The following is a 27,104-nucleotide window of genomic DNA, read 5'->3' as shown; positions in this document are numbered from 1 at the left end:
ACAAATTAACTCCCATACGCTCCAGAAGCCCTTGGTATTCCCGCTACCAATACGAGCAGCCCTCATCCACTAGACTGAGGCAGGGATCTGAGGCAAAAATCATCACAGACACCGTCTGCCTTTCAGCTCAAATGTTGAGCATTGGCTCTTTTGCCAGACTCTCCGAATAGTCCCCTGGTGATTGGGCAGTGTCAAAATGAGTTTATTGATTTGAATTCTGCACCGTCATCCAATTTTCGATCGCCCGACAAGACGCTGATCAATCGTTGGAAAAGGTGGGTCAAAATTTCCTGTTCTAATGGATATGCTAAGTTGTGCCCGGCAGAATGTGCCTGCGTGCGAGTCCCAAAGCACGCCATCACCGCCGCAGGCGTTGGACAGCCTTGTTCCGAAATGTAACGCGTTGCCGGTTTCCAGTACGCGTTGCCGGTTTCCAGTACGCATTGCCGGTTTCTCAGACCAAAGGGCATGCTGAGCAACATGCTCACGAAGGATTGACCGCCACAGTTGTCTGGCTGAGGTCAGTGCAATGGCTGGACTCGGTCGGTCTTGTGGGTGTCGGTCTTGAGGGCATTGATACGCGCAAGTCGGCTTGCGGAAGTGGGCTTGAGGGCTTTGGCTTGAGGACGTTGGCTTGTGGGCGTTGGCTTGTAGGCGTTGGCTTGAGGGATTTGGCTTGTGAGAGTTGGATTGTGGGAGTCGGCTTGCGGGAGTTGGCTCGTTGGCATTGATACGTGGTCATCGATATGTGGGCATTGATATGTGGGCATTGAAACGTGGGCATTGAAACGTGGCATTGAAATGTGGGCATTGAAACGTTGGCATTGAAATGTGGGCATTGAAACGTGGGCATTGAAACGTGGCATTGAAATGTGGGCATTGAAATGTGGGCATTGAAATGTGGGCATTGATATGTGGGCATTGATATGTGGGCGTTGGCTTGTGGGACTGGGCTGGTGGGATTAGGCTCGTGGGAGTGGGTTGTAGAAGTCGGCCAGGAGCTGACACATCTGCTCGAGGCATACTCTGAGGTATACTCCATGGTCATTTCAGTCGGCTACAGCGGTGGTACCAACCACGAGAGAGAGAGGTCAGAGGCAATCTTGAAGAGTCGCCTAGAGCGAGCATCGGTTGACTCGAACTCGAGACCGGCAGAGCTATCAGTACATGGGCTATATCGTCAGCTGAAAGCCACCAGAATGAGCCGATGATGAAGCAAAGTTGAGTATAAGAGCTGTGAGGAGATCAGGTTAATCTGATATCGACTGACCTATCGCAAAAGCCAGTGTCATGTGCGGACTAGCTCCGCGGGATGTCGCGTAAACAATGCGGCCCGCGTCTGGGAACACTTCACCGCCTTTGCCGTCGAGTTGAATCGAAAGCAGCTTCCTCTCGTCAGACACTGGTGAAGTGAAAAGCCAATGCCGACGTCTCGCTTTGGAAAGGCGACGCTGTATATCCATCCGTGCTGTGCGAGCGCTGACACCGTTTGACATTCTTACTCGACAAACAGTTCAGCCGCCAAAATTATTGTTCTTGCGAACCAGTCCATCTGCTGCGCGGTTATCCTCTACCGACCTCCACAGGCCGTCTGCCAGAGTGAAGTCAATATGGATCCCTGCCTGTCATCTGCTCGTCCTATGCGATGACATGGACAGCTACTCCAGCGATTGCCGTTCTCATGCTTGAATGCATGTTCGCAGTCCCGAGAAGACGATACTCGAAACTTGAGCAGGGTGCAACAAAAGGGAATCCCCTCTTCGATGAGAATGTCAATGGATTCACCCACATCTATGGGGGCTGGAGACTCGTTTGCCAAGCAGGACGTATGAAGTTGCGCCTGCTAGACTTGATGTTCTATCAGCGGAGCGATGGGTGCCATTGTGGGTCACACGAACCCACATCAGATAGCCATACAGTGTGGTTTGCAAGACCGGCAACTCTGGCCTGACTATCGTTGCAAGCTTAATTACCGAGTGCTACTACCGGTGGATCAACTTCAGCCGACAAGGTACCATTGACCTTTTCATTGCAGGCATCACTGCTTGGCCATATCAGTCGTCCTGAGGTCTGGAAGATCTCATGCAAGGTGCCATCAATTTACGCCGTCTCTCGTAGTATCTATGACACTACGTTCGAGCCGAACAAATTGGTCTCTCGCGATGCCCGTCGGTTGCTGGACCGATGAGCACCATGGTTTCCAAACACCCCTGCCATTTGATCACGTGACATATGGCCCCCGCCTCGATGCTGCTGAAGAAAAGTCGATTTGAGCTTCCAAAAACACATGCCCATTTTATTGGCGAATCGAAAAATTCAGAAATTTCTGTACTCGGTGGTATCAGTTTCACCCAGGAATTCACTCTGATGGGTGTGGGGATCTACGAAGAGGAAGACATCATTGTGTAAGACTAGCCGTCGAACTGCCGAGGCAGATCACAGCACTGGTCTTGCGCATTGGTGCTGGACTTCTAGCTCAGCTGCTTGTCATTCAAGTACAAGAGTGAGAGTTGCGCCAGGATAGTGAGGTGCGATATGCCCTCCTGTTGCATCGTCCTGTGAAGTCCCGGTAGCGTCTACGCCATCGCGTACATTCCCGGATGGCTGCGTGAAAGCATCTTTGCTCACTTGAAGCCCTTTGCAGCGCGTGTGCTTGCTCCTCTCCCAACACAGTAAGCTCTGCTGGCTTGACGGCAAACATTCCATCGTCAATCGCTGGTGATGTGTCATGACACCACGCTTGATGAATCCCTCATCAAACACACATCTCAACTATCGGACAGTCATGTCACTCAGATACACAGCGTGCATGCTGCGTCGCTGATATCTCGCAACGTACGATCGCCACAAGGCCTTGACTTGCCTTGTTAGGCACATCTAATGTTCCGCGTGAGCTGCTGACTGATGAAGAGCGAGCGGCTCAGATTCTTTCGTAGTTTCCGAGTGCCTCACTAGGTTCTAAAGAGTCAAAACCTGGCTGAAGTGCTCGTCATGCTAGCAAACTCTAGGTCGGTGATGCAGGGCTCATTGTGCACACTGCTTACGCCTACGTAGTACCCTGATTAGATGATGGAGGACCCTCCTTGTAGACTGATGACTGCTATCGGTAACACAAGTGCCAAATACCATGTTGTTCGAAGGTCGTACTACGGCAGCCTCGTCAGGGTGAAGGGCAGGGCAGCTTATAACGGGCCTACACCCAGTGTACGTGCATAGTGTCAATTTGTCGAGTTCAGCGCTCACCGCTTATTCAATTTCATATGGAACCTATATTTGTGGCCGTGGAGTTGCTGAGCGTTAGTCTCATATTTGTATCATACGTGGTTGACTTCGACTTGACATGGCCCCCATTTCTTTCATGATGTATCGCTGTCGTACTCTAAAAAACCGGTGTAAGCTTTTCTATTCATGTGTTTGTGAGGCCACTAGAGACATACATATCATGCGCGCGGCTTTGATGTCATAGCGTCTGTAGTTCAAAAGGAGAACATGGTTGATTGGTGAGGGGAGGTGCAGCTACAGTTTATATACATACAGAACGGTACACAAAATATACTGGGAAGGTCCAGCCAACTGGATTCTTGGTGTATGGCCTCCCAATTTAGTGAAATACATAGCTTGTTTTTTTCGTACACAGTTACCAGTCCTATGCTATAACTCTATTTCCTCCAGAAAGACTTGACAACGGCTGTTGGCGTGACACATATAGTGATGTGGGTGGGGCCTTTTCCTTGCTCGGACGAAAGTGTGAGCGAGGGGTGACACACCGCGTCAGCGACTCCGTTTGACAACGCGTACAGACTCAGCATTGACAATCTACTCGTCGACGCGTTGATACTGTCACTTCCCCTCAGTGCTGGTCACCGTTCCAAGCTGGTCACCGTCCCTAGCTGTTCGCTGTCTTTCGAGCAGGCTCGACTGTTTACCAACGCTTATTCAATTGTTAACCAGCACAGGCTCAACTGTTAAAAGCTGGTCAACCGTTAAAAGCAGGTCAACCGTTAAAAGCAGGTCAACCGTTAAAAGCAGGTCAACCGTTAAAAGCTGGTCAACCGCTAAAAGCAGGTCAATCGTTAAAAGCAGGTCAACCGTTAAAAGCAGGTCAACCGTTAAAAGCAGGTCAACCGTTAAAAGCAGGTCAACTGTTGATGAAAACAGGGTCAACTGTTTATCAAAGCAGGCTCCAATGCTCACCAACACTGGGTCAACTGTATTCGAATGGTCATTTAACTGTTTATGAAAACAGATTCAACTGTTTACCAAAGCCGGTCATGTGGTTACGAACGCTCAGTCAACTGTTTACCAACGCTCATTCAACTGTTTACTAGCACAGGCTCAACTGTTTACGAATGGTCATTTAACTGATTATGGACGCTCAGTCAACAGTTGATGAAAAAAGGCTCAACTGTGTACGCACGCTCATTCGACTGTTGATGAAAACAGGGTCAACTGTTTATCAAAGCAGGTCAACTGTTGATGAAAACAGATTCAACTGTTTACCAAAGCCGGTCATGTGGTTACGAACGCTCAGTCAACTGTTTACCAACGCTCATTCAACTGTTTACTAGCACAGGCTCAACTGTTTACGAATGGTCATTCAACTGATTATGGACGCTCAGTCAACAGTTGATGAAAAAAGGCTCAACTGTGAACGCACGCTCATTCGACTGTTGATGAAAACAGGGTCAACTGTTTATCAAAGCAGGTCAACTGTTGATGAAAACAGGGTCAACTGTTTATCAAAGCAGGCTCCAATGTTCACCAACACTGGATCAACTGTTTAAGCACGCTCATTAACGGTCCACGAATGCTCAGTCAACTATCACCATAACAGGCTCGATTGTTTATGAAAACAAGCTGAAATGTTTACCAAAGCTGGGCAACTGTTCACCGAAGCAGGCTGGTTGCCACGTTGGACTATTGATCACCGCATCTACCCCGTCACCACCAACGCCAACCTCAACAGTCATCTCAGTTTTCCTGACCTGTGCGATAGACGTGGATAATGCTTCCTTGCCCAAGTCTGATGGTCTTTGACCGAGCTGACCAGCCTGTACGTGTGTGTATACATCCTGTGAGATGATGTTCTGGACATGATACTACTATGCACGGCTAAATCAGTAACAGCGAAATTCTGGGTTTATTCGTTCTCTAAACAATGCTATCTTGGAGTGAAAACAGGCCCCGGAATGCGCTCTCATGGCCCTGCTGTCAGTCTCTTCGCCCGTGGTCTGGGCCAGCAAAAGTGAACTATCGATGGAGGCGCAGGTCTTGGCTTCTTCAACTGTAGAGCGAGAGTTGAATACTGGTCTCTAGCACCACGTAGAGGTGCCTGCGCTTTGCTAGAGTTGCTTGTTCTCGCAGCACCCCCCTGCGAGGCTTATTGATAACGCAGACCTATCCTGCGGGGTGGACTTGTTCTCGCAGCGCCCTCCTGCGAGGCATATTGATGACGCAGACCTATCCTGCGGGGTGGACTTGTTCTCGCAGCGCCCTCCTGCGAGGCTTATTGATGACGCAGACCTATCCTGCGAAGCATGTTTGATGGCGCAGAGCTTGTACTGCGGACCCGTGGCCATGGAGACCCTCAAGCCTGCAGACAAGAGTTGGAAACCATGACACACGGGAGTGTGAGGAGGAAAGTCCTGAATTTTCCTGGGCTGGAAATCTCGCGCCTTTTATGTCAAGTCGGCTACGTCTCTTCACAGAAACCCCCTGCGCAAATCCATAGGAACGGCCACTGATTTGCGAGGGCATTGGAAAGTTTCTTCAAAATCTTTGGCCAGGAGACACACCTCCCATGGATCCGTGGTTGGTCTCATGTTGCCAGGGGGACCAGCCCTTGGTTCCATCAAATCAATCATCTAGACTGACCATTTCCTGCGGTGGGTTACATCGGCGACTGAGTACCAGAATTGATGAAATGGATTCCATGGAAACGATCGCTGTGGCAATCAAATTGCGTTGCATTGCAAGTTGCGACAGAGGTAATACAATACAGCATTCAGAGAGGGCTAGACGCAATGGCCATGCAAGTGCGATCATAGGTACTATTGTCATTATTGTCGCGCATCGATCAAGAACTTCTGCAGCGTACGTTGTCCTTGTTTTTGCCAGACTCTGAGAAACCAAACAGTGGTGTTCAGCAAGATGCACGAAGGACTGGACCTCGAGACCAACCCACGTGCTATTTAAGGTTTAAGGTGCCGGCCGACCATTTCGATTTCGCCGTCCCACTTTCCACCTGTCATCTTATGCACCCTATTCCTGACGATGCTTTGGCCATTGGTAAATTCTTGATGAGAAGGTTCATCAATTGCTACGAATACTACAAAGTATCTTCTTGCTCATCTCTGTAATCGACGCGCGTGGCAGGGCAAAACCTGAGACTTCACGAGTACCTTTGCATGTACCCTGGTAAGTACCCGGGCAAGACTTTGGCTGATCTGCGGGCCCTGCTCCTACCGTTCAACTTACCGGCCACGGACCCGCTGCGCTCCTGTTTCCAACAACCTTGATTGGTGAGGCATCTGCAGTCCATCATGACTCACAACCCCACCGCGCCTGACCAACCAAACGCCAGCCTGTCCTCTGGAAAGGCGTCGATCACTTTCTAGAATTTCCATGTGGCGCAAGACCCGCTATCGATGTAATATCCTGGACCACGAGCCATGGAACTTCATCCTTGACCGGGCTTACAAGCTAGCTCTAGATCCTTGTCTCTCTCTAAATTTGATCATAACAGCGAGCTCCTGTACATATGCTGCTCATAACATGTTCTCTGGAAGCGCATAGATTAGACACCTGATAGTTGGGAATAAAGTTACATCTCAAGAACATTCTTCCGGTTGCCAATGCGCCATGGTCTGCCTGACCTCAACCTTTAACTCATAATTGCCCTTCGCACATGCTTGGAGCAGGGATGTGACTTGCATCGTGGCACGCTGGCTTTAAGGGACCGAGTTTTGACGGTCGCATTGGCCTGCTGGCCCCTGCTTCGGCCAGTAAAGTGGTTCCATCGCTGCTCCATGTCTTGAATCCGATCGCGGAAGCCGAGTGACTGGATTAGCTTGGTATTGAAAGTCTTCATGGCAAGTAAAAGGACAGATGAACCCCTTGATCTTGATGATCTACCCGCCTTTGGACCGCGAGAGCAGATACTTGTGGATCTTGATGTTGTTGGGCTGATCGCAGGCATGAAGCTTCGCAGCCAACGTGAGGGGCGTCTCCCCCAGATGATCGGGACAATCGACATCAATCAGCTCCTCTCTCACAAGGCTTGCAACGGCGCGAAGGTCTCCGTAGATCACGCCAGGTGCAGGATGGTTTGGCCGCGGTGATTCTTCTCATTGATCTTGGCCCGAGGATCCCGCAAGAGCATTTCCAAAATCTCATACTGTTGATATTCTAAAGCCACTAGGAGTGGCTGCTGGAATTTTTGATCTTGACTGTAGAACTCAATGTCTTTGCGGCTGAGCAGCTGCCGTACGATTGAAACACTGCCCTGCGTGATGGCCATCGACAGCGCAGTCTGACCGTAAGCATTGCATAGAGAAGCACGAAGATTATCATACTCCAACAGGAGATCGACAGCCGCGCGATCCCCCGCTTGCACGGCAAGCATCAACGGCGTGTGTCTTCCATGTATCTTGTTGATATTCGTCGTGCACGTGTAGAGGTACCTTTGGAGCGCATTAGGTTTGGGGGGTTGTTGTCTCCAGGCAGGGCTAGGGTAGGATAAAGCAGGTGACATGGCGGTGGTGAAGATGGATGCATTAAATCAATTCGAGGGATGAGGTGTTGTTACAGTAGGTTGAGGAACGTGAAATGAAGGCCTTGGGAGTTTCATTTTATATGTTAGTAAAATGATTAACCTCTAGTAGAGAAATTAGAGTCCAAAGATTCGTCTTTCGTTCATAGCATTTCCGAGTCCAAATACCGCACCGACAAATGCAGATCGTGAATGTTGCTTTACAGTATTTATTTCCAGAGTGTGACATGCGTATCATTTCGCTGATGCTCCTCAACAAAAATGATGATGACAAGGCTTGGTAGCTTAGACCGTGAGACAAGTCGATGTAAAAAGGTAAAATCTTATCCTAGAATCTGGCCATGTGTTTCTGGGACCGTTTATGGCTTCATCTGGGATCAAAGGCTCTGGCCCCAGAAGCCAGGTACTATCTTCTGCGGGCGATTCTCTCATTTGACTGTCGCTATGGTATTAGTAGAGTTTCAATTCCAGTGCTGAGTCACAAAGCTATGATTGGCTGGGATTGAAGAAGACACAGAATATGTTCCGTTTACATAGCCAGTTTACACAGCCGGCTTGACGGAATGTTCAATTAACGTGTTACAATGGTAACAGAAAATTATGCTTCATGTGTCTCAATAAGACCCTAGTGGTCTAGTAATTAGTAGTTACCTATAAGACTATAGTTATCTAGTAATCCTTGCAACGGCGGGTTAGAGGCCAGAAGTGGCTCCTCACGTGACCCCGTTGTGTCACTTGTTCCTGGGGACTTTGGTTGGTCCTCATCTTCTTTCCTGAGGTGCGTCCCAAGTGGGTCCGTAACAGTATGTTGTGTTGAGGTGGCGGACCCTCGTTATGCGAGGGTCCGTAATAAATTGTAATTTATGAAAGGGGCCGGTTAAATAGAGAGTTGAATCGTGAGTCGTAAGTCACATGCATATTCAACAAGATAGACGAATAAGGGAAGGCATCCGCATGACTAATACCCGGATCGTGGAAAACGTGAAAAACAGGATTGAACATGTTATGTAGAGATTACAACTGTTGTATTTTGATCCAGCAACAGTTTAGGAAGCTTTTCGTGGTCTCTGGGAACGTCTCCCTGGCATAGGAGTATACGGTTGTGGTGAAAATTGAGTATCATCGGATGTGTCTTGCCAAATTAACTGGGTTTCCTCGTTGTCGTCATTTAGAGCATCAGTTTCTGGGGGTGTAAAGAGAATTCCACAGCGGGGACAAAAAGAATGAGTGGCCTGACAACTCCTATAACAGAGGGCTAGAGAGCTGGCAGGGAGCTGAATACGGAAGGCAAGGCAGGGCCGTGTTTCAACAGGAGCGGGCAACCGTGATAATTGACAAGCAGGGCACTGCAAAGGTTGAATAGTCGCAGACAATCATGGCAGGACAACACGTTAGCATGGTGGAGCCGTACCAAACCGAGATAGTAGATGAGTGTGACTTGCAGAGAGTACAGAAGCCACCTAATTCACGCGTGGTAATACATTGTAGAGCGTCAGGATAAAATGACGGTCAATGAGCAGCACATGAAGCAATCATCGAGCTAGAAGGTGCATATACATGCAGACAAAACCCTAGAACCCTAACGGCCAAGAGCAGCTAGGCTCAAAAAGGCAATACAAGGGCGAATGAGCAGCGTGCGTGGCAGTAGAGTTCCAACGTAGACAAGCTGCTTGGCTTTGCGGACGCGCACGCACAAGCACGTTGATTAGTTCCCTTTCTCTCACTACGTTCGTTTCAGGGCATTACGAATTATTAGATCAGCGGGGGAAATGTTTATTACCTGTAAGACAAGAACCTGTAACCTAAGGCCCCACGTCAGGTTTCACCCGAGTTTCTTGGTTGGTACTTCCATGGGCGGTGCAAGGAACCATGGCACCCAACCTAGTGAAGTCAAGTCTTGTACCATGGCACCCAACCTAGTGAAGTCAAGTCTTGTGTTGATTCGCGATATGATTAGCAGTGATGAACTAACTATCTCGCAAATGGCGGAAGCCGCTGGCTGCAGCAAGCGCGCCATTATCAGGATCCGGTCTAACCTTCGACTATTCGGTAGTGTCAAAGCTCCCCCTATCAAAGCTGGACGGCCACGGAGCATCACCCCGATTATGCTGGAAGCCCTATGTGACCATCTACTGGAAAAGCCGGATTTATACCTTCATGAGATGGAGCTCTTCTTTCTTGATGAATTTGATGTATCGGTACCAAAGTCCACGATCAGCGATGCCCTGCATCGCATAGGGTGGTCCAAGAAGACAGCACGTCAGAAAGCAAAAGAGCGCAACCCAGATTTACGGGATGACTACTGTCATCTAATCTCAGAATTCAACTCATACCACCTCGTCTACATTGATGAATCCGGGTGTGATAAACGAATAGGGATTAGAAGAACTGGCTGGTCTCCCCTCGGTACAACGCCCATTCAAGTCTCAAAATTCCATCGCGATCAACGATATCAGATCCTACCTGCATATACCCAAGACGGGATTCTACTTTCTCGTGTCTTCCAAGGAGCGACAGATACTTCTCTCTTTGAAGATTTCATCGAAGAGCTCCTCCATCACTGTAGAAAATACCCCGGGCCTAAGTCAGTTCTCGTCATGGACAATGCATCCTTCCATCGATCCGAGAGAATTGAGCAACTATGCTTTAATAAAGGAGTCAAACTAGTCTATTTGCCTCCATACTCGCCCGATCTGAACCCAATTGAAGAGTTCTTTGCAGAGCTAAAAGCCTTCATTCGGCGTCATTGGCAGTCTTACGCCGAGAATCCAGACCAGGGGTTTGATTGTTTCCTTGACTGGTGTGTTGACAAAGTTGGGACAAAGAAGCAGAGCGCAAGAGGTCATTTCAAGAATGCAGGTATTGATGTTGAAGATCTGCAATGAGAAAATGTAGTTCCGTTTACTACCTGAGATCTATATCGCGGCAAGTCTCGGTCCCAACAAACAACAGCGATTTACGACTCAAAGTTCGAGATATGGCTGTAGCCTATCTCTGGGGCCTCGTCTAGCTCTTCGGGGCCTGGCCACACATTGGCATTTCTCGAGAATCTGCGCTTCACCGAATCTGGCTTATCTCCGGCGTGTGTCGATTCAAGAAGTTCCCAGGAGTACTCATCGCTCGTATATCCATGGCATGCAGTGTGGGTTTTGTTGATAAGTTGTTGATCGTCCTTGTAACAGAAGGTTAAATGCCAGCCTTTCGGGTCCTCTCCAGTCTGGCCATTAATCGTTGTGGTTTTGTGATGTTTCGACCTGTTCGTCAGGCACATTAAAATTAGTTTCTATCGCAGCAAATAATCTTTAATGTCTCAAGCGCGTCTCTACCTGATCAATATTGCCCGCGGATGAAGTTTCATATCTCTGGCAGTCTGATATGCTAGAGCCACGACATCCCGCAAATCTTTCGGATTCTTTGGCATCTTGCCTTTGTAAAAATAATATTTGACCAGATTGACCGTAGACATGTTGGTAATAGAAGGATAAATGTGTGGAGATCTTTAAACGGTAAAGCAAGTGTATGCCAGAAAGAGCCAGGAAATGGTTTATAGCACAGTTCCTTAACGATATATAAATCTATCTATTGGGCCCTCGCTATATGCGCACGGTTCCTTTTTTCTCACCTGGAGAGTAACACCACAAAAATCCTTCGTATATGTCTCCTCCAAATTTAGCGCTGGAACGTAGCTCTTTGCGACAGTCAGAGCGGTCAGCGTCGGAGATAATTCCAGATGCAACCAAAGGCGCTAAGAACGGTCCAATCCACTTGCTTAAAGTCTTACTGCCGACTTGACGGTCATCTGGGGCGTCTAGTGAAACGCGCAGTGAAATAAGTAGCGCTTCGACGGTCGTCCTTTGCATCTGATTATGCCCAATCCAGCTTTCCATAAAGACACCATCAGATCTCAAAATAGAATATTACGTAAAAGTCCGATAGGGAGCTAATTTAAGTTCTTCATTTGCAGTACATTGGGGAAAAAATAAAACAAAGATCCAGCTGCAGAATCTCGACACCTTGGGCCCAAATATTAGTCATCGAGCGGTGTGGACACGTTCACTTTTGCTGGGCATGGTCGATAAGCTGGACGCCCGCCTGAGCAAATGTCTATTTCCACTTACGTCAATGTTCGACGATCCTTCACGCAGTTATGCAGTTCTGTCGTAATCCGGTTTCATGTTCGGAAGCAGTCATCGATGTCCACTTTCAGCCCCCTTAATGCAAAGATGCGCGGTGATACAGATAGAACCAGCAAACCCCGATCGTCGAGAATAGGACTTGGAAAGACACAGTACAGGCTGATTGAATTTGTCGAAGACCTCGAAAGATACAGACCTGGGGGATATCATCCCTTGAAAGTCGGGGACGACCTAAATAACGGCCGGTATCGACTTGTTGACAAACTTGGGTTCGGCGGATACTCGACGATATGGCTAGCCCGTGATTTGCAGATGGCCAGATATGTGGCGGTGAAGGTCATCACCGCTGATGCCAGTCTTAATGCGTCTGAGGCTAGTCTCCTATGTTCACTTGGAAACTCGCCATCTAGACCGGGACGAGAAACCATTCCACCCCTCATCGAGCAATTTTGGGCTATCGGTCCCAATGGAAAGCATAGATGTCTCGTCACTCTGCCGGCACGAATGAGTCTTTTTGATGCAAAAGAGGCTTCGTCTTTCGGTCTTTTTCGACCGAAGGTCGCGCAGTCGATTATTGCCCAACTCATCCGTGGGGTCGCGTTTCTTCACAGTGAAGATATTGTACACGGTGGTATGTGATACGCATGGATAATTGCAGCTGGATTGCACAACTGACAGCTTCAGACCTTCATCTAGGCAACATTCTAGTCCGATTTCCCAAAGCAATTGATCGTTTTCCCACGTCAGACCTATATGAAAGATTCGGAGAGCCTGAGCCAGAGGCTGTTCTCCGTATTGATGGAAATCCCTTGTCGGAGGGCGTACCAAACAATGTATACGTTCCCGGCTGGTTTGGCGCCTGTAGCGATGATATCATTCTAGGAGAAGAAAAGATCATCATTAGCGACTTTGGAGAATCTTTCAATCCTCACAAGACCCTCAGATTATCATCAAAGACCCTCCCTATCCTGCAGCCACCTGAGGCCAGATTCTCCGATAAGCCCCTCTCATTTGCCTCAGATATCTGGACACTTGCCTGTACTATCTGGGAAATTCTTGGCCAACGGCCTTTGTTTGAGGCTTTGTATCCTACTGCAGACCGTGTCACAGCAGAGCAAGTCGAGGTCATTGGTATTTTACCTCCTGAGTGGTGGAAAAATTGGAACAGAAGGTTGGAATGGTTCAATGAAGAGGGAGATTTGAATTTGAACCCAGACTCGTCTAGGGGTCAGGATGGCATGCGCCGGAGCTGGGAAGACAGGTTTGACGACTGCATACAGGATCCTCGCGCTGAGGCAGGCCTAGAGACCGTGACAGAGCAAGAGAAGGGGGCTTTCGAGACGATGCTTCGATCGATGCTAGTCTTTCAGCCGAACGAAAGAGCGACAGCACAGCAGGTATTGCACTCCGAATGGATGAAAGGCTGGGGTCAACCGGCGCTTGAAGAGAGCAGGGCACTATCAAACCCGTAATGAAAGTAAAATGAGAGATTGCGAAACAAAATTGACATTAATTCGCGACTAAAACAATCATGCCGGTGCCAACTGCTCTCTAATGACTATATATTGTAACGCCTGGAGAGTCATAAGTACTCTTCAAACTCATTCGTATCCCTGTTTCGCGTCACCCAACGGGCAATATCGCCAACAAATCGCCGGGCGGCTCCTGCTTTCACGCCGTTTTTTACAAAGAAATCCGCATCTTGATCGTCATGGATTTCTTTGAGATCCAGACAATTTTCAAGGGCCACATCACGAGCTTTCTGGATATTTTCCCTGAAGGTCTCACTGCTCACCCGTGACTGGTGCCAGGTGGCATATTCTTTGACGGCTATATCGAGAAGACCAGGAATATCAATTGGATCAGTTTGCTTAGGAGCTGGAATCGTACTTTCAGCTGCAGCAGTAGTTGTTGTAGGAATGGGCATTTGAGATGGAAGATGAAAGTGGACTGGGTGACATGATCCACATGTAGAGCTGTCCGAGCTTTTCTTCCGTCGTTCAAGCCGCTGACTCTCCTCGGCATAAAGCTGTTCACGAAGGCTATCGGGAATGTCATCATGTGTCTCGATAACCCCTCCCTGCTGCACGTATCTGGTGAGCATCTTCAAGTGGTTTGTGCGAAGTCTGTAATGTTTTTTCCCGTATGGATCCTGCCAGCAGTATTGTCCTTCGTGGCGGCAGGGAGGTCCAGGACAACGCATGATCCTATACACATCTCGCCAGACTTCATGACCCCCGGAAGCCTGCTCGGCATCCATCTCGGCGTCACGTTCCGTAATCATTCCCTTAGTGACAGATGATTTTCCTCTTTTTTCGCTTCTGGATGGAATTCGGCCATGATCATCTAGATAGTTAATGGTTATCTGAATTCGGAGTTTCTTCCCCAGACGGTAGAGATTGGCCCACTTCAGCAGCTGGTTCTCTACCGTGGTCCAATCAACACTAGCGCCTTCAAAGCGCTTGATAAGATCAGACTGGGAACGCTCATTTACAGACACCACTAGGTTGGTATCGTCTAGTCTCACCCGTCGGTTATGGGCTATCTTTCTCCGCAGAATCTTTTCAGCCGTGTCTTTTATCCGCTCCCAGTAAGACCTAGGCGGCAGAGCCAAGTCTTGTTCCGTGTCCTTTGCCACCACCCGGTTATTCAATTTTACCCTCCACTCGATCTGGTAATGCACTCCGTCATCCACCTCACCTTCTTGCATAAAATCCAGTGAACTGGACTGCGGGTTGTGCAACGGTGATGAACGTTCACCGAATATAAATGGTTCGCGGTCAGGGGATGAGCAGATTACAGATGGCGTCAATTCACGGCCAGGTGTAGGGGCATACGAGGGAGTCGGGTCCCGTAGATAAGGCAGGCGAGATTGGTAGATGTCATCATTATTGAAAGCAGCATAAGCCATTCCCTCCAAGCAGAAGATACTGCTGAGGAGCCTATGTATGGTGCCATCATATGTTAGCAAGAAACAAAGAGGCTGCCATCACGCATGGGGTAAGAGGGGTATGTGTCTGACAGGCTGAGAACGGTGATCAGCAGGATCATTGGTCTTCTGTCAGTCCGAATTTGGGAAGATCGGCCCGTGCAGTCAGGTTGTGGGGTCGTTAAGGTTCTAAGATTGCGGGTAGGGCGTTGGGGAAGAAAGCGTGAGTGTCCGAGGGGTAATCTGTTTTCGAATTCTACTGTATCAGGTTTCACGTCTCAAGACTAATAGCAGAGCAAGGATAAGTACGGGACAGTCTTCGGTCGCGCTCAAATCATCTCTTGTCGTGCCGAGGCTGAGTGATGGCCGGAATGTTAGACGTTTGCTTGGCCATGTAAAACTGTCGGCTCACGTAAACGGACGTATTTTATCGACCAATGGGGTGCGTTCTCGAATGTGTAACAGTCCGATTTACTATCTCTGCCCCTACCATGGGATTTTGTGAGTAAAGCTGACTAATATTAAGCTAATTACATAATAATCCATATCTCCACAGCGACACGCTGCCCAGGTCACATGATGACCCAGGGACACCGACACTTTCTACTGGTCTATTATAGTTTCCCTAACTATTCAAAATATACTAATAGAGAAAGATATCTAGAAAACCATCGAGGAAAGTATTATACGTACCAATTCACGTGGTTTATATATAAATACTAAGGACAGAAGCAGTCTAAAGATAATATTGTCTTGTACCAAAACCTCGCTCCTGCTATAATGATAGGTCTGAGTGCAGTAAAAGGTGCGGGCCAAGTGGGTCCGTAACACTGTAAAAGAAAGAAGTAAAACTGTATAGACTCTAGAAGTAAAACTATAATAGACCCGGCCCTATTTTCTTTTTCTCGTGGTAAGAATCTCACCCTAACTGTAATGGTGTCCATTACAGTCACCCCTATGGCTTAGGGCCTCTGCAGTCTGATACAAGAGAGCTCTCCTTTCTTGCGACCGGGATGAAGGGACAATGAGACTTGGCAATGGTCTAATATCTGGTGGAATGAACGTCATGCGTGCACCAATGCTTGTCCAGACTTCGTCGGAATAATATTGCTTCCAGCTATCTGAGTTTAGACCAAAAAGAACGTTGAAACTAGCCGAGCTAAGGCGCGACACAGAGACATCGAGGATTGAAGCTTCACTAGTCGAGTTTCCAGGATTTTCAGCGAATGATTGGATAGCAGCATGAACAATTTGGATCCAAAAATAGGCCTGAGTTTCCGAATATGGAGGAACAGCTGGGTTTGTCCCTCGAAGACGAATGGTCGTCACCTGCAACAACTCGAGTGCCTCCTTGATGACCTGACCTCGACGAGCACCTGATTTGAGAGTATCCTGGACAACAGAGAAGGCGTATCGAAGGAGCCGGTCGGGATCATTTGCCCGTACAAAAGGATGATCCTGATTTGATGCGGAAAGACCTGGGAGAGGCTTTTTGTCTGGAGGACACCATGATTCTCGGGCGGCTTTGCTGAAGATGTTTTCTTTGGTGTAGTATTGTATCCAAAGGCTGGTGTTCATCAGAGATGGTGTGTGGAGGAGAACACTCTGGAAGTCGGTCCAGGATGGGAGCTCAGTTGCATCAAGTTGATGGGACCTGTATTTGATAATAGCGGACTGTATTTGGGCCAGCCAAAATATTGTCATTGTTCTTGGAGTCCATTTATCAGTTTTCAATGTTGCACTTAGAGTAGGGTCACGGCCCATACCGATGTTCTGTGTTTCGAAAACTCTCAGGTTTCATCGTTTTCAGTCTCCTCAGATGGCAAAGGAAAATCTCTGCCATAACGAAAACATGTTCACCCTTCTGTAAAGACTCCAAGACAACAATATACCCTGCCTTGAGGTGACAGCGATGGTCCCACTCCAAGAGATTAGCGCCCAGAAAGGATTTCCAGAATTCCCGAGGGTCCATCGTATCTTTTGCACCTTCTTCCTCAATTAGAGCCCTAGGTTCTTCATTGGACATGTGACATTTCCACTGAGGCTGTGGTTTTTCCACGTGTTGCAGGATCTCTATTTCCTTCCCAGTCATCACCGAAAGCAAATCATCCATGACCCTTGTGACCCCTTCACCAGTCTTGGCACTCACAGGATAGCCAATGACTCTGCAATTGACAGGGTTATCGAGAATCCCATTTAACGTCCGATCGTAGACCTGCCGAAGATGCTCGATGTCTTGCGCGGGCAGACAGTCTTGCTTATTCAAAACAATCCAGATGATCCTATACCCAACCTCTCGCACTACTGCACCAACGCGAAAGAGTAGCTCAAGATTAAGGTCCAGGGATTCCTCTGATACAGTGCAATCATGGAAGAACAAAATAGAGGTCTCGGAGCTATGGAAGTATTGTGGCCAATTTGGGTCTCGAAAACAGCCCACTGATTATTTTTTAGCCCCAAAAGTATGTATGTAGGAGTGTAGACCTACTTCCAGTATCCCAAATCGAGAATGTATACTTTTTGTAGTCTATATGATAGAGCTGGTGTCCTAGAGTGGGAATCGTGTATAACGCCTTGCCGTTTATGAGTTGGGACAGGAATGTGGTTTTTCCAGAGCCTCCTTCCCCAATCAAGACAACTGGAAAGTCAGAGGGGCCTTTGAGCCATTTCATGACCTTTTCAATTGGATTGGCAAGCATTTCTTAGGATTTAGCGTGGATGAGCTAGGAAGGAGTTGACTGTGATGCGTAGGACTGCATGAGTCGGTTTATTTAAGTCGCGCTAGCCTATTTGGGACAGCACGATCTAGCTCTTTTGGGAACCCCTTTTGGTCTAATTGTGGCCGCGCTTTATTAGGCTAGTATTTTCTCATTGAAGGGACCGAGTAAGTGGGAGCAATAAGTAAAGTCTGGCTAATGATCACTTCCATGATCTGTGATAGTCAAGGGATTTCCATCGTTCGCAAGTATTTGTTCCAAAACATATCAGTTGTAGTTCAAAGGAAGATTGATTGTCTGTTTTTTTTTTTTTTTTTTTTGGTTCATTTGAGAGGGAAGAATAAGGCTATATATACAACGAGAAGATCAAGTTGATTTCCAATCAAGTTGACTCTTCGTGAACATACTTCGGGATTAATTCCGATGGTTCGGCTTGGTTCCTGATCTGCACCAGCCTCATATCACAACACTATCTCATTATGAGCCTTGCCGCCCAGAGAGCATAGTTATAGTGCTGGTGGAACTGTGAATAACATAAGTTAGGCCTACGCAGCCCTTCCGAAAGCAAACAGTGAAAGGTAGGAAAGGATAGAATAATTCAAGATCTCTCACGACAAAGCTGGCTAGCCCAACGGTGACGACTCGAAAATTTCGAAAAATGAGTCTCAATTCTTCATTCTCAGTTTCTTGCCACAAACAATCTCTAACAAATTATAGCTTCTACAACAGTTGAAATATGGCGCTGAAAGAAGTTGATCATAGGGAACTGCATACTATAGCTATAAAAATGCGCAGTATTATATTTTCACACGAATATTCTAGCACTTGTCAACTGATGAATCATTCCAAACTGTTGTTTTTCAGTCCAAAATTCAACTTAAAAAACGAGTCCTGCACCAAAGATTGAACAGACACATTCAACCATTTTCGATTTACTGAATCCGGACACACAAAAATATACATTTTTGGTATAGCATTATCTCAGAGCCATTAAATGTTCATGAAGTCTGTAGTCGAGTCCAAGTTGGCCCCCTACCCTAATTTCTTGATCAAGTCGACGTCTTACTTATCTATCATCAGAATGTTTCCATGCGGCAACGACATGATCAGTGGAGCTTCCATCGCATGTACCGAAAACAACATTGCTGCGCCTAAGGAACTTGACACAACTGCAGAACTACACTGGAATACTGCCGATGTGCCTTTGTCATTGATCATTCCCACGTTCAACCTGCCAACTCTGAGTGTACCTGCTGTCACTACTACATCCCATGCCGTTGGACAAGGTGCACGGACAGCGACGAATACCGCACCTAGTGCAACAATGGAGGGATCGGCTGGAAAAGCACTTTTGAATGTCTTACGACTCTGGAGACTCTGCTGGATTTTACTTCTCATCAAACATGTCTTTCTCTAGGATCAGTGATAGCTTGCGTTCTAGTATGAGCCATGCGGAAGTTTGGAAACACCGAGCATGCTATAGTGAGGAGTCCGAATCATATAGCGGCGAGCACAGATAATGTGAGAAAACTACAAAGTAACAAGCCCGGTGTCGATAATGCTTTGAAGAAATGCAGAGTCCTTAGAAAAGTAAGGCTTTCCATCAATTGATAATCAGTCAGGCATGTTATTCTATCAATGGATGGGAAAATGCGAGAAAACATACAGTACAGCAATATTCGAAATTGGCTTCCATGTTTTACACAGAGAAACTATCTCAAGCCCCACCGCCAAGACCATCTTGAAATGATCTAGGCTAAATGAAGTTAGACTACAAATAACCCCGGTGGGTCATTATGGTAAGGTAATTTACCTGACAAGACAATACACCCGAAATCCCCGCTTCATCGTTTCGAATTCGAATGGCTCAGAGAGAGCCGTCCACACCTTGCTCTAAAGATAGAATTGAACATTTTAGCGCCTGGAAAGTCACATGATAGTAAGACTCAGAATAAACCCCGGGGTTAGGCCCTTCCCTCTAGCCCAGAAACCAAAGCAGTGTCTACTTCGCATGTTAGCTATGGCATCTTTATCTATATCGTTTGGTGACGGAAACCGGGGCACGCAGGTGGGAATCAACAACGGATCGATCCATCTTCCCCCGGGTAGGTTTCACCAGACCCCTCCCAAGCTCAAATTGACTAATCATGTGATCCAGAGCGACCGGAAACTCCACCAGCCCCTCTATCAACCGTCCCGTTCCGCCGCGACCGAGACTTTGTCAGTCGCGACACACTGCTCGATGAGATCCATACAAAGATCTCAGTCCCCGGCTCCAGGATAGCTCTTGTGGGCGTTGGCGGTGTCGGGTGAGTGCAAGGAGGTTAGCGTGTGGGTTAGTACTGACAGTCGACAGGAAATCGCAACTTAGCATCGAATACACCTACCGAGTCCGATCCCAATCACCGGCCACCTGGGTTTTTTGGGTCCACGCAAGTAACGCGGCTCGGTTCGAGCAAAGTTTCCGGGATATCGCCGACCAGGCCAAAATTTTCGGGCGCAAGGATCCCACAGTGAATATATTTCAACTCGTCGAAAGCTGGCTTCAGGATGCCAAGAGAGGAAGGTGGTTACTAGTTCTTGATAATGTTGATGATGATGGGTTCCTTCGCCAGCCATCAACGATAGGCCAGCAGGGCCTGCAGATCGGCCAAATCAACAGCTCGGCAAAGCCCCTATTAGAATTTCTCCCCCGAAGCCCGAACGGATCAATGATTATAACAAGTCGGAACCAAGAGGTAGCGTTAAAAATTGTCGACCACGAGGACGTTATCAAAATAGAACCAATGAATAGGTCCGAGGCGCTAAAACTTGTTCATCAGAAGCTTGGACGACTGGCGGAAACTCCTGATATTCTAACGTTAGTGGAAGAACTCGAGTTTATGCCACTGGCCATTGTACAGGCAGCCGGCTACATCGTGCATCGAGCACCCCGCTGTTCAGTATCGCAGTACCTCGAGAAATTTCGGAAGAGTGATGGCGAAGCGATCAAGCTTCTTCATTATGAGGCGGGTCATCTCTATCGAGATTGGGAGGCGAAGAATTCGATTCTAGTCACATGGCAAATATCCTTCGACTATATTCGACGAATACGACCGTCCGCTGCTGATTTGCTCTCCCTCATGAGCTTTTTCGACCGACAGGGAGTTTCAGAGGACCTTCTCCGAGTTCAACGCGATACACATAACGAGGATTCGAGCTCGGAGGGGATCACCTTTGACCGCCGCGACGAGGATACGGATAGCACATCAGAATCTAACTCTGATGATGAGTTTAATGATGATATTACAACATTGAGAGACTTTTCATTCATTTCTATCAGCGAGAACATGACAGTGTTCACGATGCACCGGCTAGTGCAACTTACTGTGCGTATATGGCTGGAAACCAACGAACAAATTGAGCGATGGAAGGAGGAATTCATCACGAGCCTATACCAAAGGTTTCCGACCGGTGAATATGAAAATTGGGCACGATGCCGGTCGCTGTTTCCACATATAAAATCAGCGGTGTCACAACGACCAGGATCACAAGACTCTCTACAAAAATGGGCGACGCTACTTTATAGGGGAGCATGGTATGCTCAGGATACCGGGAAGATTGAGGAATCAAGAGATATGGCATCTAAATCAAGGAGGGAGCGGCTGTTAATATTTGGCTTAGAGGATAAACAGACCCTCAAAAGCACTGCGATGTTAGCGAGCGTATACGGGCTCGAGGGCCGATGGGAGGAGGCGGAGCAGCTCGACGTGCAGGTCATGGAGACGAGCAAGATAAAGCTCGGCGTGGACCATCCCTTCACGCTGACGAGCTTGAACAACGTGGCATCAACGTTCTGGAACCAGGGCAGATGGGAGGAGGCGGAGCAGCTCTTTATGCAGGTCATGGAGACTCGCAAGACGAAGCTCGGCGTGGACCATCCCTCTACGCTGACGAGCATGGCGAACCTGGCATCGACGTATAGGAACCAGGGCCGATGGGAGGAGGCGGAGCAGCTCTTTGTGCAGGTCATGGAGACTCGCAAGACGAAGCTCGGCGTGGACCATCCTGACACGCTGACGAGCATGGCCAACCTGGCATCGACGTATAGCCACCAGGGCCGATGGGAGGAGGCGGAGCAGCTCGAGGTGCAGGTCTTAAAGACGAGCAAGACGAAGCTCGGCGTGGACCATCCTGACACGCTAACGAGCATGGCCAACCTGGCATCGACGTATAGGAACCAGGGCCGATGGGACGAGGCGGAGCAGCTCGAGGTGCAGGTCTTGGAGACGACCAAGACGAAGCTCGGCGTGGACCATCCTGACACGCTGACGAGCATGAACAACCTGGCTTATACTCTAAGGTCACTAGGTCAATACACAGCCGCATTGCAGCTGATGGCTGAATGCGTTCAACTTTGCGACCAAAAATTAGGCCCACACCATCCGCATACTACATCTTCCAAGTCTGCTTTAGACGAATGGCGCGGGAAGGTTGACTCCCCGTCTTCCCAGCTCACTGAAACCCTGACGGACGCCAAAAAGGCCTCAATCCTAGGCAGTTCCATAGAAACCTCCGAGCCGGTTCATAGACCTGGCGGACATCGTAGGCGGGCAATATTCTTGCGCCTATTTGGCAAGAAGTAGGACTCTCCCGTGCTCTAGAGTGGGGCTTTGCCTAGTAATAGTTCAGAAAAACAAACCATTAAGCCAAAAAATCTGTAATCACGAAAATGAAAGCCTCATATGTCATTAAACATTAGATTACAATAACAATCTTTCATCAAGTAGCCCGCCCAGGAAATTGGCCTTGAGCTAAGCGAACAAAAACTCCAATCAACAATGCAAGCGCATGGAGATGAAAGGATGATTTCAGTCGACCTCAATCCAGACGCCAGACCTCTCAGACGTAGTCTAGGGAGATGGCTTATTGGCCTTGCGACCATGCTTGAATGCTATATTGCCAGTCCAGATGGTAGCAGAAACTATATTACCACGACAGTGGATTCGACAATTCTCCGGCTGCTAAATAAAATGGAGCTTGATGTAAGTTTTGACGACCAAGCCAAAGAATCTATTTAACATGAATAGGGATATGGCTACAAGATGTGCAGATATTCAGTTACTCAGACATTCATATCTAGTGGGGAAGTTTACTTGATTCCTCTCCATATTACTAAAGGGACCCCAGAGGTCTCAAACGAAGAGGGTGCTGGAATGTTTTTGCTAGGCCGTTATTTCATCTTGCGAGGAAACTTCAATATCTCCCCAGGGGGGGATTGCCTCATTGTGGAGAGAAGGCAAGCAAGTTCAACATGATCATTCAGAAAGGTATGGACTCTAGAAGGAATATAGGCGTGATTGGCCAAAGAGGCCATAGTTTACACAACAATGGAGGTTCTTGACGCTATAACCGATCTCGTCATCCATTTCTTCCCGCATTTCATTTCTGAAAGAGACATCACAGGAAGTCAATTGTTTCCATGTTCTACTATTTAATTTTTTTGAGGTCTACGCAAATCAAAATTCCAGTCCACAATACGGCTTCAAAACCAAGCTTGCCTTAATATATCGACTCCACATTCGAAGATGTATTTATCATCAACAAAGATCACCAAATACTGTATGAATACTTTACAAGGAAGCGCATATTGTAGTGAATTGGTAATAATCTAATTATATCAAAGGGTATACATCAATCATAAATTCATTAGAACTTAATGAGAGTACCATAAAATATATCAAGAAGTCTGTATTATAATTGAGATGGCCATTCAGGAGGAAATGGGGTACCAGAGGTTTCCTTTGTTTTGCGGAAAATTTATCTAATATGTAGACGTTGTCTTTTTGTGTGTAAATTATACCCTCAAGAGCGTTAAAAGTACCCGAAGACGTGCAAGGGATATCTCCATCCTCCGAATATATATGTCCATATGGGGAAGTCCATCATTGGATAAATTCTGCTTAGCTCGAAGAGTTATAGCTAAGAGGTGGATTTGCAAATCACCAGAGCATATATAAAGCGTTACTGATCTGGATTTTTTTCCACTGGTCTTCGCCGTCCGTTACAGTGTCAATTGAGGAGCTCAAGGCTGTGACTAAACAGTTGATAGAAATTATCAAGCGATTCTGTACGTTTATCATTCACAAGACGTTGAGTTCACTTGGTTAACCGCTTAGATGACGACATGTATCGCCCATATTTTCAAATATCCTACCATGATCTGGCCTGCTACATACTTCATGCGGGTGGGTACAGAGGAGACGGCGACCTTACCATGACCTTGCTGCGCAGCGCTCTCAACAAATGCATTGGATGGGCACCCAAAGAGTTGCTGGATACCCTGACGGGAACTTACACCGAAGAAGCGGACTTACAATGCATGGTCTCACTCTATAGTCTTTTGTGGCTGGGTTTTACGCCTCCTGATAAGCAATGTCTGCCAATCAATAAGATATTATATTCAGGAAGCGGAGAGGTGCTTCAAAGTCACATCTTGAATAGTCTGGATGATGACGGACGCTCTCAGCTGCAGGTTCAGCTGGACAGGTTATCTACTCTTGTGCAGAGGGAATAGGACCAACTGCAGCCATGTATTCCTTTATATGTGCCTTGTTTAGTCAATCATGATACGCTAATTACATGCTGCATAGCTCTAGATTACTACAATGAATCTGGGAAAAGCGATAGTTTCAAGTCTAGATACTTCGATCACTGCTTTCCCTTCTATCTTAATATTCTACAAATCATGTAAGTTGAAGTCAGAGCGAATGATTTGATGCCTTCTTATATATACTACCATACAAGACGAAGCGATTCCATTGGGAAGTAAAGCTACCCAGCCTGCAGAAGGGGAAAATATAGAGCTAGACTTCCCGTGGAAGAAAGACAGAAGAAAGGTATATGAGATCTCCTTTAACGGAATACCTTCCAAAATCATTGCGGAACGAGAATGTAATGGTCCAGGCATCATCGATGATCTGCTTGATCCGCTCGTTGTAGGTCGTGTAGGTACGTTCGCAGTATTTCGACTCGATACGCTCGCAGTATGTCGCATCGATACGCTCTAGCACACATTTATTGACTCGCCTTTTCGCAACGAGGTCCATATCAATAGGGCTGAGGTCTGGCCAGACCCAGAAATACTCTTGGAGCATTAAGGCGATCTTGGTCAATGCACCTTCGCTCGACATTCTGAAAAATTCAGAACGAAGATTGCAGGACATTATCGCGTACAGTAGGCGGCCAAGGTCTGAATTGGGGGCGTTTTTGGCGGATATTTCGATTATCACAATGTAGATTTGAGCAGGGTTGTACCAAGGTTGTGGTTGTGCGGGGAACTTTTGTTCGCAGCGTAAACGAATGGCCATATCGATTGGTATAATGGCCAAGCCATCTTTCGTCAGCTCGATTACTGAGTGAAAATTAGCCTGCAATATCTAGAGCTCTCACTAGATCAGGCTCTTACCGTTACCGAAATCCTTTTCGATTTCTGGGTGTCGAATTCGTAGATTCCACTCGATTTCAGGCCCAGGGTTCATCGTTTCAGGAGAACGATCGGGAGATCGGTCAGGAGATAGCGCAGGACTAAAGGAAGAAGGATAGAGAAATGGTTACTCCAGTGGTCTAAGTATCATTTATAGCTAAATACTGCATGGGTAAATTTGCCTTATCTGAGAGCAGCGTTGCAGTCGCAAAACACGAGATTGTCTCGAGTCTACTTCAATTCGCAGTCCATCTTCCGCCCTGACTTGCATCTGCCTAGACTCTCTATAATAATTTCGAAAAACTATTTAAGATCCACGTACTCGCGGCTTCTATATATTTTATCACGAATTACTCTAAGGCAGTCCGCAACTCAAGTCCCCCTGTTTTCAATCCTACTATTCTATTGAAATTGAGGCAGACGATTCGATTGCTTCTTATGCCAACTCTACGATGACAGACGAGCAATGGCTAGACGACTGCATACGTTCCCCCACAGCATCAACACTACAACTCGAGGATAGGGCAATATTGGTTGATGAAGGTACTTTGAGGGTCACCATTGTTGAGGATACAACTAATTCTTAGTAGATGACGTATCAGTACAAATTACGTTCAAAAACATACAACAGTTTATCCCCGTCCCAAAGTCACTGGTTCAGGAGTGTGGGAAACTATGGGGAAACGACAGAACAATATTCATGGCATTTGAGATCATGATTGCTATGCACAACATTTCACCAATGGATATATTCAGATCTGATACCCATCCAATCTGGGTTGCTATGGAAGAATATCTCAGTATTCCGGATCTTGTCGGCCCCGATTGTTTCAAAATCACGAAGATCACTCTGCTTCTTGGGGAAGAAATCAGCCTGCCAGTTCCCTACGGTTTTGATCATCCACCGAGAGTCATGAAAGGCTACATCAAATCCATCAGACCTGCCATTAGTAACACTCTCTCCGTGTTAACTGGACTTTGGATTATCGAGGCCTACACAGTTGGCTTTCACGGCATTCGGACCTACGAGGGCTATCTTGATGAGCTTCTGGCATGGTTAGCGTAGGGGTATTCAATTGTTTCCACGTTCTATTATTTGATTTTTGAGGTCCACGCGAATCAAGATTCCAATCCACAATACGCCTTAAAAGCCAAGCTTGCCTTAATATATTGACTCCACACTCAAAGTTGTAGCAAGTTCTTTATTCATCATCAACATGGACAACTAAACACTATATAATCAAATACTTTCTAATGAAGCATTCACTGTAGTGAATTGGTAATGATCTAAATACATCAAATTGCATACATCAATCATAGATCAAGCAACCTGTCTGAGACCCCTTAGTTTTATGAGGGCCAACTCACTTTAATCTACATTTCCTGGGTCCTTTAGTTAACGTCTTTCGGTCGATGAAACAAATCTTCCATATCAAATTCATCGCGATGAAATGAAGAGAGCATGATTTAAGCTTTCTGCAAGCGACGGCTACAGTACAATGCTGGCGACAGTATCTTGATATTTATCTAGCAATCAACCATCCTGCTCTTGTGCAGGTTGCCAATGGCTCTGGGATCTAGCTTGCTCCTGGGGCTCTTGAACCACGTTCTGGAGCAGTTGTGGTTGATCCCAAGGCGAGACGTTTGCTTTTGGGGATCTAGTTCAAGTACTTTGGGAACAAGCATCTTGGTTTCACGCGCAGGCCCTTTGTCTGTCAGGTATTGAGTATTTGCATAACCTCGGGCGTTTTCATTTTGACCAGATGATGTGCCCTTTGGCCAGCTATGGTAGTAGACAATCCTAAACGCTCTACGATCCGTCACATGGCCCGTACGGAGCAAGCGACAACTGATCCTGGGATCTTAATCGGTGGTCCTGCGAAATGAGTGAACTGTTTTTGGGAACGTAACCAGTGGGCTTGGGAGCTAGGTTGCTCTTGGGGCTCCTGAGTTGTGTTCTAGAACCGTCGTCGATGGTCTTGGGCCTTAAAAGTTCATCCAGGGATCCAAGTAGGGTATTACGCAACATGCACTCGAACATTTCTGAGCCGAGCGAATCAAGTCGCGGGTCTGAGCCTTACCGGAC

General features: G+C 47.2%; 7 protein-coding genes across 7 annotated transcripts; 3 read left to right on the top strand and 4 right to left on the bottom strand.

Annotated features, from left to right (window-relative positions):
• Positions 1-10,727: 10,727 nt before the first annotated feature.
• N7520_009723 (uncharacterized protein) lies at positions 10,728-11,237 on the bottom strand (the record flags this gene model as incomplete). Its single annotated transcript, XM_057143657.1, has 2 exons — positions 10,728-11,025; positions 11,098-11,237. The coding sequence occupies 2 exons, from the start codon at positions 11,235-11,237 to the stop codon at positions 10,728-10,730; spliced, it is 438 nt and encodes a 145-aa protein (XP_056992945.1).
• Positions 11,238-11,964: 727 nt separating this feature from the next.
• On the top strand, positions 11,965-13,379 carry N7520_009722 (uncharacterized protein; the record flags this gene model as incomplete). The annotated part of the gene is made up of 2 exons (XM_057143656.1): positions 11,965-12,538; positions 12,592-13,379. The coding sequence occupies 2 exons, from the start codon at positions 11,965-11,967 to the stop codon at positions 13,377-13,379; spliced, it is 1,362 nt and encodes a 453-aa protein (XP_056992944.1).
• Positions 13,380-13,489: 110 nt separating this feature from the next.
• N7520_009721 (uncharacterized protein) lies at positions 13,490-14,818 on the bottom strand (the record flags this gene model as incomplete). Its single annotated transcript, XM_057143655.1, has 1 exon — positions 13,490-14,818. The coding sequence occupies one exon, from the start codon at positions 14,816-14,818 to the stop codon at positions 13,490-13,492; it is 1,329 nt and encodes a 442-aa protein (XP_056992943.1).
• A 942-nt stretch (positions 14,819-15,760) lies between these two features.
• On the bottom strand, positions 15,761-16,540 carry N7520_009720 (uncharacterized protein; the record flags this gene model as incomplete). The annotated part of the gene is made up of 1 exon (XM_057143654.1): positions 15,761-16,540. One exon carries the CDS (start codon positions 16,538-16,540, stop codon positions 15,761-15,763), a length of 780 nt encoding a protein of 259 aa, XP_056992942.1.
• A 2,094-nt stretch (positions 16,541-18,634) lies between these two features.
• On the top strand, positions 18,635-18,970 carry N7520_009719 (uncharacterized protein; the record flags this gene model as incomplete). Its single annotated transcript, XM_057143653.1, has 1 exon — positions 18,635-18,970. The coding sequence occupies one exon, from the start codon at positions 18,635-18,637 to the stop codon at positions 18,968-18,970; it is 336 nt and encodes a 111-aa protein (XP_056992941.1).
• Positions 18,971-24,398: 5,428 nt separating this feature from the next.
• On the bottom strand, positions 24,399-25,073 carry N7520_009718 (uncharacterized protein; the record flags this gene model as incomplete). Its single annotated transcript, XM_057143652.1, has 3 exons — positions 24,399-24,726; positions 24,769-24,946; positions 25,001-25,073. The coding sequence occupies 3 exons, from the start codon at positions 25,071-25,073 to the stop codon at positions 24,399-24,401; spliced, it is 579 nt and encodes a 192-aa protein (XP_056992940.1).
• Positions 25,074-25,718: 645 nt separating this feature from the next.
• N7520_009717 (uncharacterized protein) lies at positions 25,719-26,084 on the top strand (the record flags this gene model as incomplete). The annotated part of the gene is made up of 1 exon (XM_057143651.1): positions 25,719-26,084. One exon carries the CDS (start codon positions 25,719-25,721, stop codon positions 26,082-26,084), a length of 366 nt encoding a protein of 121 aa, XP_056992939.1.
• Positions 26,085-27,104: the final 1,020 nt, after the last annotated feature.

The sequence above is a fragment of the Penicillium odoratum genome, assembly GCF_028828045.1.
Source record: "Penicillium odoratum strain IBT 22623 chromosome Unknown utg000006l_segment0_segment0, whole genome shotgun sequence".
NCBI lineage: Eukaryota > Fungi > Ascomycota > Eurotiomycetes > Eurotiales > Aspergillaceae > Penicillium > Penicillium odoratum.
This window is presented reverse-complemented; position numbering and strand designations above follow the sequence as displayed.